Source organism: Aythya fuligula, chromosome 7 (assembly GCF_009819795.1).
Source record: "Aythya fuligula isolate bAytFul2 chromosome 7, bAytFul2.pri, whole genome shotgun sequence".
NCBI classification, from domain to species: domain Eukaryota; kingdom Metazoa; phylum Chordata; class Aves; order Anseriformes; family Anatidae; genus Aythya; species Aythya fuligula.
The window spans coordinates 7,354,520-7,375,023 of record NC_045565.1 but is presented as its reverse complement, the minus strand read 5'-3'; the positions used below and the strand labels follow the sequence as shown (position 1 = coordinate 7,375,023).

The following is a 20,504-nucleotide window of genomic DNA, read 5'->3' as shown; positions in this document are numbered from 1 at the left end:
CTTCAACTGTAAAGAAAATGCTTCTCTACACACTAAACATGCAGTCAGTATTTGATGAGCCAACAGCTTCTTTAGTTTTACTGTGCATTTTCATCACTAAGACATATTTAATGGCTGTTTTTTTCAAATCAATACCTTCAACAGTCACAAAGATTGGCCAGTCTGCCATACAATACTCTGCAATGGAAGTTTCTGCACCATCATCTCCTGCAAGGTCTCCTGTGTCCCATTTGTCTCCTCTCTTCTAGACCCCAGTGAGACAAGTCACAGTGTGCAAAGTACATAGATCTGCAGCTGCTTTTAAGCCATCTTTAGCTTCTAGGTACCTAACACATTGCATGCAGCGCTCCAGGTAATCAATCTCTCCCAGGACTAGAAGTTGAAGCTTTTGGATTCTTTCAGCTTCTGCAATTTGCTTAAGGAAAGTAAAAATACCCAGAGAGCTCATCTTAAAGGGAACCTGATGATCCTCTGAAAGAGATAAAGCTAGTACATCAGGAATGACTAACACAAACAAAAACAACAAAAACTCTAGGGAGATGGTCCGAACTACTGTGTACTAACATTTCTATAAGCTTTTCCCAAACACACTGCTATCACTGCTTACCTAAGTAGTGTTAATAACGTGCCTGGATCCATGTGAACCTGCAGTTTCTGGCCAGATTACAGAAATCAAGTTGAACTAAAGCAATGCTATTTGAACACTGGGACAGATGAAGGCTGTAGTTAAACTGTGATTTGAGTGCTACCAGATTTGTTTTACACCATGCATTCACCAGCGGTACTACACTTGTCTTCCACGATATGCCAAAACGGCCATTGATACAGCTGCTCTTTATACATCGCTAATTTTAACAGAGAACATCTGCATCTTGCTTAAGCAGTGGCTGCTGGTTCTGCAGGCAGTAACAGCAGATTCTTCTCTTTTAGAAGTTCATTTTAATCAAACTGAGAATGCGAATGCAATTGGACAGGGCTCTATAATACTTTGCTTTACTACCATCTTACAAGTCTGTTAAGCCGACTTTGTGCTTTGGCAGGTGAAATGAACTGAACTGCAGCTGTGCTCAATCTCGCCTTACTAAATTTGGCAGAACCAAATAGAAATCAGCACCAATTTCTGTTTTCAATAGGATTTTCATCTAAATCAGCATGTGCCCAATAAGCCTGGAGAAACTATCATGCTGTAGCCGATCAAGAACACCACACAGAGATCAACGAGGCTCTGACGAGACATACACAGTGACATATTTGGAATAGCACTGATCCAAGGGCTGATTGAAATAAATGTAAAATGTTTTTTTTTTTTTTTTTTTTTTTCTCCTGAATAAACAATTGAAAGGGAGCTCATGTTTTATGCAGTTTCTCTAGAATACATTTCTTTGTGGCTCAGAGATAACTGAAGTCCATCTCAGTGGCTTTCAGGGAAACTACCCCCAGAGGTGTGTGGCAGAGAAGGCAGATTTGCAGCCCTTCAGGCTCTGCAACATATTTTGCCCATCTGTCACAACTCCTACATTTGCAGATAAGCATGGCAGCCAACTTGTAAAAGATCACCAGCATGAACTTTACAACACATTTGAAAATAAAAATGCAAGACTATTTGAAAAGACAATAAATAATACAAGGATACAGAATTCGTTTTCATAAATTTAACTTAGAAAAACTATCATTCCCAGTTATTGCAGAGCAGTTGCAGAATTGCAGTTACAAAACTAGATTTGTTTCTTTTCTCTTTATGATTCCCTAAGGTTTATTTTGTGATTAGAACACCAAAAACATGACAGGAGAAAGAACTGTTCTCCATTTACTCTCCAACACCCATGGCAAAGCACTGCCTCCCAGCCAGGATTACAGGACCAGTTTGACAACAGAAATGACCCCCCGACCCCAGGGCAGCACCACTGTATACCCGTGGGGAATCAGCCTGCACCATTTCCTGCTTGGGGCTGGGCCCAAGGCACAAGATTGTTCTAAATGCATGAATAAAACATGTAATTATTAAAACAAAAGGTACATTTTCTCTTAAAAAAATCTTTTAATGCCAAAATAAAACCCATCTTTACCAAGATGGCAGGTTCACTCCTGTAGTACTCAGCACACCTGAGTGATGTGAAAGCTATGTGGAAAAGCATTTCTCCCCCCCAGCTGGTCTAACACTCTTGAGGAATTTTACCTCTTCACTTCCTTGTTTCTACTCCTAAGTTGATGTTTAATAATAATTCATGCTACTCTGAATTCCGTAGTGCCCCTGCTGCAGTGAGGAGGAATATCTTGTTCCAGTTCTCCCTTATACCTCCAGCAGACTGCATGCAGACACAAAGGGGGCACTCGCAATTCCTGAAAAGGACATGTGCTTATCAGGAAAGTGCAAGCCCGACTGTAGAAATGACAGATCTTGTTTGCTATGGTTTTCACTTCTTGTTAATTCCCCCTAAAATATGGTAAAACCATCACATGGTTCTGTAATTATTATTGCATCTCTAGGAATTTTTGATGCTTATTTGCTGCTCGTCCTCACCCTATTAACTGGGACCAATCAAGTCAAAAGAGTACAGGCAGAAATAAAAAGGGGATGCGGGAAAGATTACAGTGAAACTACAAAGGCTGCCAGAAGTTTCCAAATGAAGATGCAGGTGACAAAATGAAGGATGCAGGGTAGAGCTCCACCACACGTTCAAGTCCATGACACGAGAAACCCCCGTTTTGCTGCCATCATGAGAACACTGCTTACTGGGGAGGCACAAGTTTTAGAGACAATGGAAGCAGGAAAAGATAAAACCTACAGAAGAGAAACCTGCAGCCAAAACTACTCCCATCTGGTCTCCCTCTCAACATCGGGTTAAGCAAGAAGCAGTTGACATGCGTTACTTGTAACTAAGACAAGCGTCCCAGGCAGCACTGTGACAGCTGGTAACACCTTCGCCTCTGAAGACCTAATTTTGAAACAATCTGTTTGCATCCACATCCATTTGCAGGCACACACTGGAACAGCCTGGAGGTACTTTGTTGCGCAGCCATGGAGGACGGGTGAAGCTGTGCACAGACGGCAGCGGTAATTCAAGGTAAGAGAGCAAATGACACATGTGCAGACTTGGGGAATGAAAAGAAGCACTTTTTTCAGATGCTGGAAACTGGGCAGTGGAAAACATATGGTTGCATCCTATGTTTATGTTCTCTGAAGGATTTGCCAGGCCCTTTTGTCCATGGTGTTCAAAAGCAAGTGTATTCTGGCTCTGTTGCATGGCTCTTCTCTCCAGATCAAAATGGGAAACCCTGTCACCTCCCATCACAGTACACGTTTTATTTGTCTGGCACAGACACCAGATGCTCACAAATTCTTTGATTCTTAAAACTGGGACCAGGACTACTTCAGTGGTAAAACCTCCTCCTTGTCTTTACAGGTCTCCACTGCTCCTCCTTAATGTGTTTGGGCAGCACTTCCTCTTCACTCGTCACCCTGGCTTCCCCTGTCCCATCTCCTCCTGCCCTTCTTCCTTGTCACAGTTATTGTTCTGACCCCTTTCCTCCTGGGTATCAAACCTCAGGACAACGAGATGATGATGAAAACCTTGCCAACAGCTGGCTGCTCAAATGAGAAAAAAATATGATATTTTGCCAGTTCTTGTTCAAGAAGTACTTTTGGTTTAGTAAATGATTAATTGCACTGATACATTCCCTTCATCTCACTCCTTCTGGGAGGAAGGAGCTGCTCGCTCTGTGATTGATCACAAAGCAGCACCTTCAAATTGCAGAACACGTCCCGCCACACACAGCCCTGTAATATTCCCTTTATGTAACTGTTTTTCTGTTTCTCATCTTATCCAGTGAGGGGGAACCAAAAGCTTCAAGTTGGAAGCTAATGATCACTATCCTAATTTGTCCGACAGTATACCACTAGCCCATGGTTTATTGTGATAGGCAATCTAAGCAGCAAAGAGCAGAGACAAAAAAAAGTAAAATAAAAAATAAAAAAAAAAAATACTGCAGCTAAATTCAACTGAAATAGAGAAATCCATTAATAGTTGAGGTCATTCAGGGTTCAGCATCATCAGATGCCAATTCCTCGGGTTAGAATTTCAACCTTTTAACTTCACTATCATCATCAGAACTGACGTTTCTTCTATTCAAATGAAGTATAAATGCACTGTAATTTCACTTACTAAGTTTCAGTGAAAGTAACTCATTTTAGGAGTTCAATTTCACTGAATCTAAGAGTATGATTTTGCATGATTTAGCATCGTATTTTAAAAACCCAGTTTAAATCACCAATTTTATTTTCTCCTTCTCCAAAGGACATCTCAATTTACTTTCTTTCCTCATTTATTTATTCAGTTATTACTACACTATCAGTTGGCACTACCACTGAAGGACAAGCTTAGTTATGCTTAATGCGTATCATCCACTTTTCCATTGCAGAGATGATCACTCAAAATCCTTTTACATAGTAATGTAGTTAAAAACAATTTGGTAACAAGCTTCTGAGTTTTGTAAATTTGGCACTGTTTTGTAGCTGAGCATCAGTGCTGGCTCCAGAAGGGCTCACCACTGCAGCTCCAGAGGAGGTGGTGCATTATACTTCAATGTCACGTAATTCTAGAGATGTGCATTCAAAGTGACCTATCTCCAGAGAGGTTCATCATTTCACTGTCACTGAAGTCCATGGTGGTGCATTAATTGCATCTCACCTACTTCTGCTCTAGTTCATCGGTTCTGTGCCCCAGAATTTTGAAGTAATGTATAACCTGATTACCTCTTATCAAGAAAGGAAAAGGTGCTGAGAAAATGGAAAGGCATACATCATACAAATAGGGAGTAGAAATCAATCCATGAGGTCAAGGAGTCTCTATTACAAAGACCTAAGTGATTTAGTAAGCCAGATACTTGTGAAGTATTTTACAAATAGTATCAGATTCCTTAGCTATCCAGCACAGTGCATATTGGAAACTTAATATATGCTATACACCTGTGGATATCCACTCATACACAACATGCACAGGTCTTTGTTTAAACTGGAGTTTAACCACCAGTCATTATCAGGTGTCCCTGAACCAAATAACCCAGCCAGCACCTTTTCCAAACTGCTGTAGAGGTGGGAAAGCTGCTATAGCGTAGACTCCGGATGGGAGGAGGGACACAGAGGCCAGTTCTTCCCTGACCAGCAAGACTGGTCAAAAAAGCAGAAGCATGCCCAAAGACCTCTGCCAGAACCTGCCGGCTCCCCTGCCTGTTCATCCATGTGAGATAGAGACCTGCAGAAAGCTGAATGCTGAACAGAAGGCCTTACCTCCTTGCTGTGCATGGCCTAGCTGCATTTTACAGAAACACAACCTTAACCAGACCTCTCCCAGACACAAAGAAACGAAGTCAGCTGGCACCGGCTCTCTTTATCCTTCTCCAGATACATTAATGGTGGCGGATGTAACAGCACACAGAACCTTCCATTGCTGTTAATGTGATTCAGCTTCTGACCACTGAATAATCCCTACGTTTTATGCCACAGACACAATTCTCTGTTATGAAGAACAAATAACTACAATAATACACTCTCATTTTCCAAAAATCTGCTGCTTACAGGGGTAGTATTGGAAAGTCTGACAAAGGTATTTTAAAGGCAATCCCCTGTACAATCTCTCAGGTTGCAGTCTATTACCACAATTTTATGGCATATTCGCAAATATTTATTAACCTCTGTACCTTCAAGAAATTTTACAATCTGCAAGAAAGTTTTCATTGGGTACCAATTTCAGTATTGCAAACAGTAATTACAGTAGCACATTTATATTGTTTGTAGAAAAAGAATTGCACCCTATTTTAAATTTTATCCTTAAAAATCTGAATTATAATCTCTAATCTGTACACTGTACTCCTATGAACATGCACCAAACAGGCACAGAAGTAAGCTGGACATGGCTTTTCTAATATGCACAGCTATTACTGTATTCATTACTACAATAATTACAAGACTAATTACAGAATAGGACATCAGAATCAGTTAAGCGTGCCCCTTCCTTTGCAACTCACTGACTGTTAACTCTGTGGATCGCCACCCGTGGCATGGGAAACACTGTTTGTCATGGGACTGCTTTGCCACCTCTGACAACAGGGTGGCACTGTGGCCCTCTTCCTGCCAAAACTGCTGACACAGGTAATTTCTGCCTGCAGTGAGGGAGGAAGAGATCACACTGTGCTTGAGCCATGGTGCTGCCTCTGAGGGCAGACAGCACAATGACCATCACTGTCAGTGACTCCTGGGGAGTCCTCAGCTCATGTGAGGGGGAATGCAGTGAGATGGTACGGCAGCATCCCATGGGCAGATGTTTATAAATGAAAGAAGCTGAAGTTTTCCCTTCAACCTTGTATTTCCATAAATTGCTCATGGTCAGGATAAGCCTTTATTTTTTTTTTCTTCCCCCAATGCTAAAGACTTACTCTGTGATTAACATGGGTGGAAGTGCAGAGGAGAAATAAGCTGCAGCCACTTGTAACAAATCTGACCCATAGTTCATATTGGAATAACTGACAGCAAAACTAATGACTTGAAATAAACTTACAGTCAATTTTGAATGAAAGGAGAAGGTAATATTTTCACAGCCTTTAAATAACGTTCAATTCCTCACTGTCCTAGAGAAGTTTCTCTGTTCGACATTCCCACACCCCAGACTTATTGCCATCAAGTCCATGATGCTCTTTAGCTAGAGACAAACAGATCAAAAAATACAGCAAAAAAAATTCTAGGCAAATATTGCCCATGTAAAAGCCTATAATATTAAAATACTTTTTTGGGTACAACTCGAGTATTACCGCTTTTTAATTAGGGCTCAAATGTGGCTTAAATAGGAAGGTGTAAAAGATGGAATGGAACACTAAGTGAGATAAATGTCCAAAAGCCCGACTTCCCAGACCTTCTCCTTACAGGAAGCACAATAAAAACACCAAAACACCTTTCAAAGTAATTTCATTAGAAGACGACAACCATAAAAGAGGGAGAAAAAATCCCTTCTAATGAGAGCGCCAAAATAGAACAATTTGTAAACAAAACTCCTTTGTACCTAGAGATGCTGCAAGAAAACCTCCTGTCCATCCTTTCCTCCAGTTTGCTCTCAGTCACTTGCAATAACCTCCACACAGACCCTCAAGAGTGCTTAGGGTGCCTTTTTCTTCCTGTCTGCCTTACTGTTTATCTGCCCCACAATCCTTTTTGTAGAGTCCTAACCCTTGCTGCTTCCCATTGCTCCCCTCTGCCTTGTGCTCAGCTCCTTCAGATTTACACATCCCCATGGATACAAGTTCCCAGCTGCAGGGAGGAAGAGTTTGTATCTGTGCTGCAAAATGTATTTATGAAAAACCATTATATTCCATCACAGAAAACTTTAATTACACTGAAAACATGTGGCTTTCATCCTTAGCTCTCTGATCATATACAAACAAGTCATGTCTAGATCACTGAAAGCCCTGTGTAACACAGACATTATTTGTGAGGCCTTAGCCCAGGACTCGTCAGCTCCATGCGTGGAGGGCAAGCACAGAGCTCCATTAATGCACATGCTGCCTTTTACATACCATCATCAGCACTGTATTTCTGAGAACACAACAATAGCTAGAGTTCAGTTATCCGTATTCTCAAAAAATAAGAACAAATATATTAAAAAGATATTCAACAGTAAGGATTTCAAAACTTACTTTTGGAAGGGACACGCAGATTGGATCGTACCACTTGTAATGAGTCTGCTTGAACTCGAAGTTCATAACTTTTTACACTTTCATAATCCAGAGACTTTTTAACTGATATCACACCTGTTCTGTTATTAATAGCAAATACATCTGAAATCCAGCAAAAAACAGAAAAGCAACCTTTTAAGACCTATAAACATTTTTTTAGGCAAAGCATTTATATGTCATGATGTCACTATTCTCTGACACCATCCTCAGAAATTCATCCTCATCCTTCCTGCCTCAGGATTCTAAAATCCCATGTAAGCCTTCTTGGAAGCCATCTTCAAATGAGCACAGCAGCTGAATCTGAACCTAGTACTGGAATAACCAACTTGAGGAAATGCTGGCAAGAGCAGACAACAAATGTCTGACTGCCACAAAAATGAGGATGGGAGTTTTTCCACATCTCTCCAAACAACTTATAGTGTAATTTAGCTTAGGGATTTTGAGGTGGACCATGGAAAGTAACTGAGAAGGATGCAAACAATAGGAAAGATGGTGTTGTGGTTTTTTTTAAGTATCCTGCTCTAATCTAACACTTGTGGATACCGTATTGTAGAAGTCTTTAATGTCTTCAAAAAGATTTCTCAGTAAAACCGAGAAATTCCTATTTTCTTTTTGATATGCCACAGATTCATATCATATGGTACTGATGTAAATTTTCACATCAGTGAAAATTTGTTTTTTAACTGTCATTGTATTCTGCTGACAAATTGGAGGAAGATAAGTGAATTTGGCTAGCTTATGAGAATGGCCAGCAACAAGAATGAGACAAGTTTCACAGTAAAAGTTATAAATCAAGTCAGGGCCTCCTTCAAATTGTAGTTCTGCTTTCTTCTGCAAGTTTAACAATTCCTTACTTCAAACTATCAGTTCAAAGAAAAGGTTACACTTACGCTTTTCTCTATTTAGGTGCTATAGACAGCATACTAGAGTTAGGGCATATATATTTCCCCATGGAGAAGATGCACATCAGAGAAGGATACAATTTTACAGTATTAATAAAGAGATGTATGGTGTAAGTGCAAGCTTTATCTAAAGCAAATTTGCTACTTTTTAAAGAGCAAAATCTTCTCCTGCACATGTATTTGTATATGGCTGATCTTGAGAGGTTTGACAACAGTAACGAGAACAGTCCCTCCTGCTTGTACAGTCAAGGTGGGATTACACTTCAGCAGCTTTATTTCTAATCACTGTTTCTTGAAAACATCAGATGCATGCACTGTGTTCAGTATGCTCACTAAGACCGAAGTATTAGTACTTACCTTCTTCATTTCCTGAAACAATTGAATATACAATAGTCTGGTTCAAGGCAGCTGCCATTACAACAGCAACCACGGTTCCTTTTGGTGCACTTTCACTCACTGGTGGGGGCCTGCAGAATGGAACAGAAGTATTTGTGTTATCTTCCCGTTGCCTGACCATCAGAGTACTGATAAACCTACTATTCAGGTTAGCAGTTACATCCATCCATCACACTGCCAAAGCAGGATGATCTTTTATTAAGGAAAAACATATTAAATCTCAAATGAAAAAAAAATAAAAAATGTAACTGACAAGAGGTGACCATATACAGATAAAACAGTCCTTTGATAATGAGAAATGGAAGTCCTGGAAATAACGAGTAGAAACTAAAGAGAAACACAAGAACCATCAGGCACTGATAAACTGCAACCAAAATTTATACCATAACAAGTCTGTTTTAACACTCACCTGTACCTAAGGTGTAAAAAAACCTGTAAGCCAATCAAAATGCATGCAGGAAAATTTCTGAATGGATAACCCTCTTTAGAATTTAAACAAATTGAAAAGCCACTTCCAAAGGATTTTCCACTCTTCAGAAAGATCTGGAAGTTGTTCTGCTAACATATTTTTGTCATAAAAGACAAGATACTTTTCAGGAAATTAACTGCCATCCAGGAATACATACACATCTTTTAATCACTTAGAAAACTGTTTCTGATTCAATGAACACTGATGTGTGGGGAAAAAAAAAAAAAAAAAAAAAAAGGATTACACCACTAATGTGTATGTTGTCCTCTTCATACCCTCCAAACACTGAAAAATGAGTGCATAAAAATAATGAGTTTCCTCCTGAAAACCAATAGTTACTTACCTCTCTCTCTCCTGTTGTTTAAATGCTATTTCCTTGGAAAATGCCGTAACACCTTGAGATGCTCTCTCAAGGAAACCACAACTACTTCCAAATGAAAATGGAGATCGTGCTAATGAATTTCAAAACAGCAGGTGTATTTCAGTTTTGTACTCATCTCCAGAATTTTGGACAGAATCTATGCCTTCCCTCGATTCAGGGAATATTTTATGCAACCCCTCTTTCATCCTCCTCCAGTATTCTTCAAATACTCCACCACACCCCACACTTTCCCATTCCACAGGCAGAAAGTTGGATTCCCAGTTTGCAATCCTAATTACTGAAACCAGATCTGCATTTCTCCTTCACACACTAAGAGATCAAACAGTCTGCCTTTGATTACAGACTTTTTAATTGGGATGAATCACCACAAACCCAGCACAGGCCCTGTTTCTAACACAACTGGTCCTTACACCACCCATAAAATGTCAAAGGCAAACCATACCCATGACCCACAGGGCTGTGACGTACTCTTACTTCCCTTGTTGTGACTTCTTCCATTGCTTTATCTGCCTTTTTTTTTTTTTTTTTTTTGATCCCTGTAGAATGTCCAGTCCTTCTAAACTAAACCATGGTGGGTGAGTTATCAATTCTTCTAATTCTTCTGAGGAGCCCTAAGCCTCCCAGTACACAAATAAAGGGGGAAAATACTTTTCCAAGCTGAACAACACTGTACTGAAACATGAGCCTTGATTCTTTTGCAGAGTAACACCATGGTAAGCTCACTTGTACCGAAATACAAATGCACAGCAGTACATACACATAGTACATCACCCTGGCTCTTATTCTTCTGCCTCAAACATGCTATCAGCAGTAGATTATTAAATTATTAAATTCATGATTGCTATTTAATTGATTAAGCTACAAAACTAGTGTTACACAACGTTTATTAACATGCACTTTACAAATGCAAACTTCAAGACAGAAAAAAGGCTGTCAAATCTGAAAACATTTCAAGCTGTAGCTCTTTTGATGAGGTCAGAAATGCAGGCCAGTGAGAAAAAAAAGATCCATTTTATGTTGCATTACATATTCTTTTGTTTTCTTTCTCTTTTAAGGCACATGATTTGAACAAAAACCTTTTTGACTGTATATTCAAAACCTACATTTCATCTGAAGCACACTTTCAGCCTATTCTTTTAATGCAAATGGCCTTGTAACCTCCCCTCTGACACAGCTGAATTCAATGAATTGACAAATCAATATCAATTAGAAAGAGGCTTTTGTGTTTGCTATGAAAGGCCATAGAGGAAGCGGACAGAAAACCACCACAGTAATGGGATTGATTTAATTTCCCTGATTTAACTAAGGTGACCAAGTTCAAAGGGAGCAATGCATCAGTGGAATTAAAACATACAGCTAGTCTCTTAACATTTTGCTGAAATGTAGAGAAGCAAAGTAGTAAAAGACAAAGGTATGCAACTGACAATATACTGTTCTTTATCCTGTACTGCAAGCTCTAATAAGCTTTCTTTGGGAATAAGCTCATTATTTTCCAATTTTTGAATGACTATGATCTACAACAGTGATTTGTGTGTGTGTGAGAGTAGTAGACATACCATTAAAAGCTATTTTAGGCAACAGGCAAGGACATTTTGAGGCAATAATTTTGCATTACTGAATGTCAAAGGCTGGTTAGAGAAGACCTGACAGCAGCAAGGCAGTTCGATCCAGTCCAAGCCACCCAGATGAGGCTTAGACTGGGGTACAATGGAAACCCCCTAGGATCCCCAGCCTCATTGCAGAGCCACCCCACCTGCCCAAGCCCTTCCTAACAAGCTGTGGTAGGAGAAGAGGGCCCCAAAGCAGCAAAGTATAAAAAGGAACAGCCTCAACTGCTTTGTGCCACATTGAGATAAGGCCTGTATCCGGCAGCCTCGGATTTGGGAAAAATAACATGCTTTCAAATGGATCTAAAACTGACGTTCAGTAATACGCCTTCTGTCCTACTCTTTGGATTTAGCTCCCCCAAAGAAGTTTAAGAATTGCCTGTATTTCTCTCTTCGAGACCTCTACTGTATTGCTTGCTGCCTTCATGCCATAAACTGTTTGCCCCTCAAAAAAAGACAAACAAAAACAAAAAACACAAGACAAAAAAGTTCATAACCTAGAAGAAAACCAAGATTAAAATAAATCCATTATTTAAACAGAAAAAAAAATACAAGTTATAAAAATGTAGTTATCTTTTAATTTGCTATACCTCAATTATTCTAATCTTGCATCAGAGGGGGAAATGAAGACAGAATACATATTAAAAACACACTGGTAAGGTATAATTATTTTTAAACCCCAAAGCATAATTTTAACTTTTCCTCTTTTTCTCTTTTTCTTCCTTTGCTAAACAAGTCAAACTCTCATTCATTTTTCAATTTGTCTGCTATCCAATATGCTTTAAATTCACCATGAAATTTTTCTATCTCCAAAAGCATGAACATCAGATTTAATCAAAAATTAAATTTAAAACCAGCAAACCCAATAATAAATTGGAAAATTGGTTTAGCACTGAAGTTTAATAGCATGATGTGTATGTATGCTGTATTGGACACTTCAGACAACTGTTTGGTGGATTTTATTTTAGTTCATGGAAGCCCACCAGCACAGGCCAGAAGATAAGCAATTTTATTTTATTATGTTTTTAATTACTTTACTAAAATTCTCATCTTGACTTGATTAAAAATGTCATTTGGACCCCTCCTAGTAACATCATCTCCCTCTAACATGACAGCTTCTAGAGATGTTTTGGCCTTAGCTACTTTTAACTCTCAGTGGCATTTTACCTGAAGCTTTCTAACTGAAACCTTTCTGAGCATTGTACCCACTCCTGCACAGATTCTTTATCTTAATCTTTTTTTTTTTTTTTTTTTTTTTTTGTCTATCTGATTATTTGCACTAAAGAAAAGATATGTAAGCCGTTTAGTGGTAGACATGACAGTCTAGGTTAATGGCTGGACCTGATGATCCTAGAGGTCTTTTCCAACTTAAATGAATGATTCTATGATATATATATATATATTATTATTATTATTATTATTATTATTATTATTATTTATTTTTTTCCTGGAAAAAGGTCAAGTGTAGACAGAGCAATAGAAATTTCAAAATGAGGCATGCTAACAGTGAAGTTATATGGAGACTAAAATAGCTAGTAACAGATCTACAACAGAAACATTTAAATAGGCCACAATTGAATTTTTAAAAACATGGAAAAAAGTAAGTATAAGTTTAACTGGTACACTGAAGCAATAATTAAAGAAACAAATGACAGAAGTATAATGTTGGCAGCTCTTCTAATGGTTTCACCTACATTTAGGCTACCTTGTTTCCTGCCCTGGCTCAAAAAAACAAAGCATCTAACCATATTTTAGAGCAGTAATCAAATTCTCAGTTTCCAGTTTGCATAACTTTAACAATCTGAACAGTTTGACAGAGTCTGTAATTCTTTTTCTCTGGAAAAGATTACTTTGTCCTTCACTTGATGCATTTTCCAAGCAGTGTATCTCCACAGTGGGCTGAGAAGGATCATGTATTCCTTACTGTACTTAACATCCTCACTTTCTGTCTCAATTCTCAAATTGGTTCAAGACATTCTGACCTTTCCATGGTATTTATCTCTGAAATAGATGACAAGGGAGTTTGGACATTGTTACAGTGAGCCCCTGTCACAACCTATTATCTTTTAAACCAAGTGTCAGATTTTATTCCCATGAATTCTCAGTCATCAGGCATTATGCATGTGTGTGATTCCACTGAACTTTATAAATGAAAGCTGAGGTCACAAAGAAATAAATATTTCTGTCAGGATTACTACGAAAGCAAAAAAAAAAAAAAAAAAAAAAAAAGGAAAAAAATCCCTGTCAAGCAGAATGTAGGGCTCTCTCACATATGCAGATCTGCCAGACAGACAGGTATGGACAGGATCAAATCCCAGGGCAAGGTTTATGCAGTGGTTTTGTGCTCTCGTAATATGCTGCCAAGAGCTGGTAGGGGCTAATACTGCATTTCTGTCTGCATTTCTATTCTGCATTCCCATTCCTGGAGTGATTTACTTCCACATTTCATCTGACTGAATGTGGATTTGAAAACAGTCGTTCAGCCCTGACCCTCAACTACACCAGACACAGCAAGGCAGCTTCCCTGCATGAGCTGCACCCCATGCTGCTTCTGGTGCAACCTGGGCAGCACGCAGCTGCATTCACCACATGGTATTGCATGGAAAAACACCAAGAGAGAGTTTTCTTCTCGTTTGGCATAAAGTAGTAGGTTTTAGTAATTGTGATGCAGCATGACTTAACTCAGCAAAACAGGACAAATGGGTGATCCTTCTACTGCACTCTAATCATCAAACTCCCTGGTTTATCCGTGCAACCACGCTTCAGTATCTGCTGTAGAAACCATTTAATTTCCTATTTTTTCATAGCCACATGGTGAAGAGTGCTTTTGTATTTTTTTTATGACAGAACAAATTATTGCCTTGAAAACACTCCCATGTAACACTGATTCCAAAGCTGCCACTGACACGTGAGGCAAATTAAAAATGCATGTGGGAGCCCACGTATTATCCCTCTTACTGCAGGTTCCCCCCCCACCTCAGAGTGGTGAAATGCTGAAAATGCTGCCTGTAGAACTTCATTCTTTGTCATGTCTTTCCTTTATAGAATGCAAATTCTATAGTGGGAAATGTGGGATGAGAAGCTGGGAAAAGGGTTACCCAGATGGCTGCTCTAAATCCACCAGTATTACACAAAAAGCACCTGAGGGACACAGTTAACATCCTTCACACTCCTGCTACAAGAAGAGGGAAATGACCCTCCTGTGATGTAGCTGAGCACTGCTTAACCTAGCATTGAGCTCAATGAAGAGAGAAAAAGGAAAATTTCAACAAACAGAGGCTTAAAAAAATACAGCAACCTGATGAAAAAATTACCAGATTTAAGGCAGAAGCTTACATCCTACCACTCTGACTGACTGTTTTATTTTGGAAGCACTTTGATTCCCTGAATAAAGTCATTTTCCTTGAAGGAAACAAGTTATGCCCTCTCAAGTACTCGGTTCTCAAAGCAACGTGTCAAAGACAAATAAGTAAATCACTAGGACCACAGCTTTGGAAACCTCACTGGTGTTCACGGGTTGGAGATTTCTTCCCAGTTGGTTTGAACAAAGGACTTCCTCTGCTGCTGTCCTGACTCCTGAAGAGAACTTATAGGAAGAAGTTCTAAGAGATGTATAGATTAATTTGTTCCTCTCCCAGGAATAACTCATTTTTCTAAATACCCATATTTCTTTCTTTAATCTGAAAGAAGTTGGGCCATATTTGTAGAATACTTGGAACAAGAAAAGCAAAGCTGCCTCAGACGTTGATATCAATGGAGAAGCTGTTCAGTGCCAAATGGCACTTTCTGGAAAGAGGTACAGAAATTAGATCACAGAATCACAGAATTTCTAGGTTGGAAGAGACCTCAAGATCATCGAGTCCAACCTCTGACCTAACACTAACAGTCCCCACTAAACCATATCCCTAAGCTCTACATCTAAACGTCTTTTAAAGACTTCCAGGGATGGTGACTCCACCACTTCCCTGGGCAGCCTATTCCAATGTCTAACAACCCTTTCGGTAAAGAAGTTCTTCCTAACATCTAACCTAAAACTCCCCTGGCTCAACTTAAGCCCATTCCCCCTCGTCCTGTCACCAGGCACGTGGGAGAACAGACCAACTCCCACCTCACTACAGCCTCCCTTGAGGTACCTATAGAGAGCGATAAGGTCGCCCCTGAGCCTCCTCTTCTCCAGGCTGAACAAGCCCAGCTCTCTCAGCCACTCCTCATAGGACTTGTTCTCCAGGCCCCTCACCAGCTTCGTCGCCAATCTCTGGACCCACTCAAGCACCTCCATGTCCTTCTTGTAGCGAGGGGCCCAAAACCGAACACAGTACTCGAGGTTCGGCCTCACCAGAGCCAAGTACAGGGGGACGATCACCTCCCTAGCCCTGCTGGTCACACTGTTTCTTATGCAAGCCAGGATGCTGTTGGCCTTCTTGGCCACCTGAGCACACTGCTGGCTCATATTCAGCCGACTATCCACCATCACTCCCAGGTCCTTCTCTGCCTGGCAGCTCTCCAACCATTCCTCTCCCAGCCTGTAGCTCTGCTTGGGGTTATTGCACCCCAGGTGGAGGACCCGGCACTTGGCCTTGTTGAACTTCATGCAGTTGACCTCAGCCCATCGGTGCAGCCTATCCAGATCCTCCTGCAGAGCTTTCCTACCCTTGAGCAGATCGACACACGCGCATAGCTAGGTGTCATCTGCAAACTTACTGAGGGTGCACTCAATGCCCTCGTCCAGATCATCGATGAAGAGATTAAAGAGGACTGGCCCCAGCACCGAGCCCTGGGGAACACCACTAGTGATTGGCCTCCAACTGGACTTGACTCCATTTACCACGACTCTTTGGGCCCGGCTATCCAGCCAGTTTCTAACCCAACGAAGCGTGCGCCAGACCAAATCAAGAGCAACCAGTTTCTTGAGGAGAATGCTGTGGGAAACAGTGTCAAAAGCCTTGCTGAAGTCAAGGTAGACCACATCCACAGCCTTTCCCTCATCCACCCAGCGCGTCACTTTGTCATAGAAGGAGATCAGGTTCGTCAAGCAGGACCTGCCTTTCATAAACCCATGCTGACTGGGCCTGATCGCCTGCTTCCCCTGCAAGTGCTGCGTGATGACTCTCAGGAGGATCTGCTCCATGAGCTTCCCTGGTACTGAGGTCAAACTGACAGGCCTGTAATTTCCCGGGTCTGCCCTCCGGCCCTTCTTGTAGATGGGCGTCACGTTTGCTAGCTGCCAGTGGACTGGGACCTCCCTCAGTAGCCAGGACTGCTGATAAATGATGGACAGTGGCTTGGCCAGCTCCTCTGCCAGTTCTCTCAGTACCCTTGGGTGGATCCCATCCGGCCCCATTGACTTGTGCACATCCAAGTGCCGTAGCAGGTCACCAACCAGTTCTTCGTGGATAGTGAGGGCCACATCCTGCTCCCCATCCCCTTCCACCAGCTCAGGGTACTGGGTATCCAGAGAACAACCGGTATTGCCGCTAAAGACTGAGGCGAAGAAGGCATTAAGCACCTCCGCCTTTTCCTCATCTCTTGTAACTAAGTTTACCCCGCATCCAGTAAAGGATGGAGATTCTCCTTAGTCCTCCTTTTTGTGTTGATGTATTTATAAAAACGTTTTTTGTTATCTTTAACGGCAGTAGCCAGATTGAGCTCCAGAGGAGCTTTGGCCTTCCTAATTTTGTCCCTGCACAGCCTCGCAACATCCTTATAGTCCTCCCTAGTGGCCTGCCCACTTTTCCAAAGATTATAAACCCTCTTTTTTCTCCTAAGATCAAGCCACAATTCTCTGTTGAGCCAGGCTGGTCTTCTTCCCCGCCAGCTCGTCTTTGGGCACGTGGGGACAGACCGTTCCTGCGCCATTAAGATTTCCCTCTTGAAGAGCGCCCAGCCTTCCTGGACCCCTCTGCCCTTCAGAACCGCCTCCCAAGGGACTCTACCAACTAGTGTCCTGAGCAGCTCAAAGTCAGCCCTCCGAAAGTCCAATACAGCGGTTTTACTGGTCCCCTTCCTGGCCTCGCCAAGAATAGTGAACTCCACCATTTCGTGGTCACTCTGCCCAAGACAGCTCCCGACAATCACATCCTCCACCAGCCCTTCTCTGTTTGTGAAGAGAAGGTCTAGCGGGGCGCCACCCCTGGTAGGTTCACTAACCAGCTGCGTCAGGAAGCTATCTTCCACGCTCTCCAGAAACCTCCTAGACTGCTTTCTCAGGGCTGTGTTGTGCTTCCAGGATATGTTAGGGAAGTTGAAGTCCCCCACGAGTACAAGCGCTGAAGATTTCGCAACTTCTGTCAGTTGCCTGTAGAACTCCTCATCCGTCTCCTCATCCTCGTTCGGCGGTCTATAGCAGACCCTGACCAGGACACCAGCCTTGTTGTCCCTGCCTATCCTAACCCAAAGGGACTCGACCTTGTCATTCCCAGCCTCGAGTTCTAAACCTCGAAAGACTCTCTAATATAGAGAGCCACACCACCACCCCTGCTGTGCTGCCTGTCCCTTCTATAGAGCTTATAGCCAGGCATTGCAGCACTTCAGTCATGAGACTGGTCCCACCACGTCTCCATGATGGCAACCAAGTCGTAGCCTGCCTGCTACACGATGGCTTCCAGCTCCTCCTGTTTGTTACCCATGCTGCGTGCATTGGTGTAGATGTACTTCAGCTGGGCCATTACCTTATCCCCCGGCCTTGCTATTGTTCCCCCTGGCACAGCCTCAACAATCCTTGCTTCAGCCTCATCCCCCTTCTTACCTAGTTTAAAGCTCTCTCAATGAGCCCTGCCAGCTCCTGGCCCAGGATCCTTTTTCCCCTAAAAGATAGGGACCCGTCTGCGGCCATCAGGCCAGGTGCTGAGTAAGCACTCACTCTCAAACATTAAATGCTCAAACATTAAATGCTACCCATAGCCTCAATGCCTCTGTGCAGGATTCTCCACACCCTAGTTCATCGTAACTGTTTGTCTAAAGAGCAGGCGACCAGAGAACTGGGAGAAGCCTCTTGGAGTAACACTTCCAAGTGACTCCTGATAGGAACTTGAAATTTTGTTTAGTGAAACCCTACAATACATGGCTATTTGCTTGGATGGTACTTGCCGATGATGTAGGTGGATTTAATGAAGTGGAAACTATATCCTATCTTTTGCTGAGCAAGAAAGGTCCACATGTCACATAACCTCTCTTTTACACAGAATACATTTTCCCAGTAGAATGTTGCACCTAGCACAGAAGTACAATGCCACACTACATTTATATCTAGTAACACCCTCAATTTTTCGACCTCACAGATTTCCTCATAGATTGGAAGCAAACTTCAGATTACTGTATAAGTAGGTGCATATTTTCAAACAGGACGGGGACTGATAACACAGCACTAACAGAAACTAAAGGTTTCCAGTATTTTCCTTTTTCTGCTATTGAAATGGCTGAACACCTGCTTAATGTGCCCACATGCAGTAATTAGGAACCAATGATACTGCTTTTGGTTAAAATTTCATTTCCTGCTACAGCAGCACATCACTATTAGCAATGACCTTCTAGTCGCAAAGAGGATGTGGTATTTATTAATTAACAAAACAAAAAAATACCAAGTCCCTTTGAACCTTTTTTTTTTTTTTCTATTAAATGAGAATGTACTCGTAAGAGGGCAGGCTTGCAAAAAAAAATAATATTTGTGATCATCTAAGGTTCACTTCACATCCGGTCTTCACTGTTCCATGGTGCTACTAATTATGATCTGTTAATTAAGGAATCAAAGTACTGCCATTACCTGTTTGGAAGAAATGGAAACTTCTGGATCAATTACCTGTTTTAGGGTTCAGTCAAGAGGTGATCTGCGATGGAACTGTCAGGACAAGAGAAATAGCTTGGAAAAGGAGAGCTCAAAACAGCTCAATTCATTTTCCCAGGTACGTGATCTATTACCCAAGATGTGGCTGTTTCACCAGCACTAAGCAGAATGATATCAAAGTCAGCATTAAAAACTGTAAGAGACTACAAATGGCCACAGCCATTTCGGGCAGTGCTGCACAAAGCCTCGAGTGCTGGCACCCCCTCCTTCATCCCCTCGCCATGCCCAACTCCCCCAGGCCCTGGCTCACTCTGGCTATGAGAGGCAGAGCGAATGGCAGGTCAGGCCGTGTCCCCACACTGCTGCCCAGCACCCAATGTGCAGACTCTGGCAGCTGTACCTCCCTCTGCTCTCAGCACTCTGGAGAACCAGCTGAATCCGACTGCCAGATGCCTGCGGGGAGGCGCAGCGACAAGAGCATCAGCAGCACGGTGTCCTTGCTCAGCAGCAAGAGGTCAAGTGGGCTCAGAGGTGATCTATCCACACAGAAATAAATGTCTGCATGTTGTATGCCTTCGATGCTTTTTCATTTTTGCCTCTCCATCCTTTGTGTTTTTGCTGAACTAGAAAAGAAGGCCTGGTTTTCAAAACACTTTACTTTGCAGGCAATGCTGCCATCAGCTCTCTCCAAGTCCTAATAACCAAGACAAGGGCAGACAAGAATCTGAGTACAGGAGGATCCATGTTCCTAATGCCGTTAAACCCTGCAGCTTCAGCACAAGCACCCTGGCCAGGAGCACAGCCTGCAGTACCAGTTGAGGTACCATGAAGACAGGCTGTTACTTATGGATGCAGATGAGGGAGCTGTGGGAGCTGTGGTGCAGTGGTGCCTGCAGAGGACAGCCACATGCAGCAAGCAGTAGGCCAAAATTTTATTTTTGGATTCTCCAGGATCTTGACTTCTCTTTGCTGTTGTTCTATATACATTGCACTACAACACCTGGACGTCTCCAGTACAATTTACAATCCAAAGAAAAAAGGTGGATGGGAAAAAGGGGGGCTAGTTAATTTTCTCCAAATTATGGAATAATGCAGTGGAAAAGCCAGTGGATAAGAGGCAAGCCTATTACTCGGCTGCTGCATCCTGGGGAAGTCACTTTAAGACATGGAAAACAATCAATCAAACCCTTCCTTAGGATGAACAGGGCTCAAGTCAGAACCCCTAATGTGCTGCTGCAGGGCTGCC

General features: G+C 41.9%; 1 protein-coding gene across 1 annotated transcript in view; it reads right to left on the bottom strand.

Annotated features, from left to right (window-relative positions):
* PCDH15 (protocadherin related 15) overlaps positions 1-20,504 on the bottom strand; it is a 477,232-nt gene that overhangs the window by 71,499 nt on the left and 385,229 nt on the right. Inside the window, 2 exon segments of the mRNA XM_032191027.1 lie at positions 7,684-7,824; positions 8,982-9,091. Of these exon segments, the coding sequence (XP_032046918.1) occupies positions 7,684-7,824; positions 8,982-9,091 (251 nt within the window).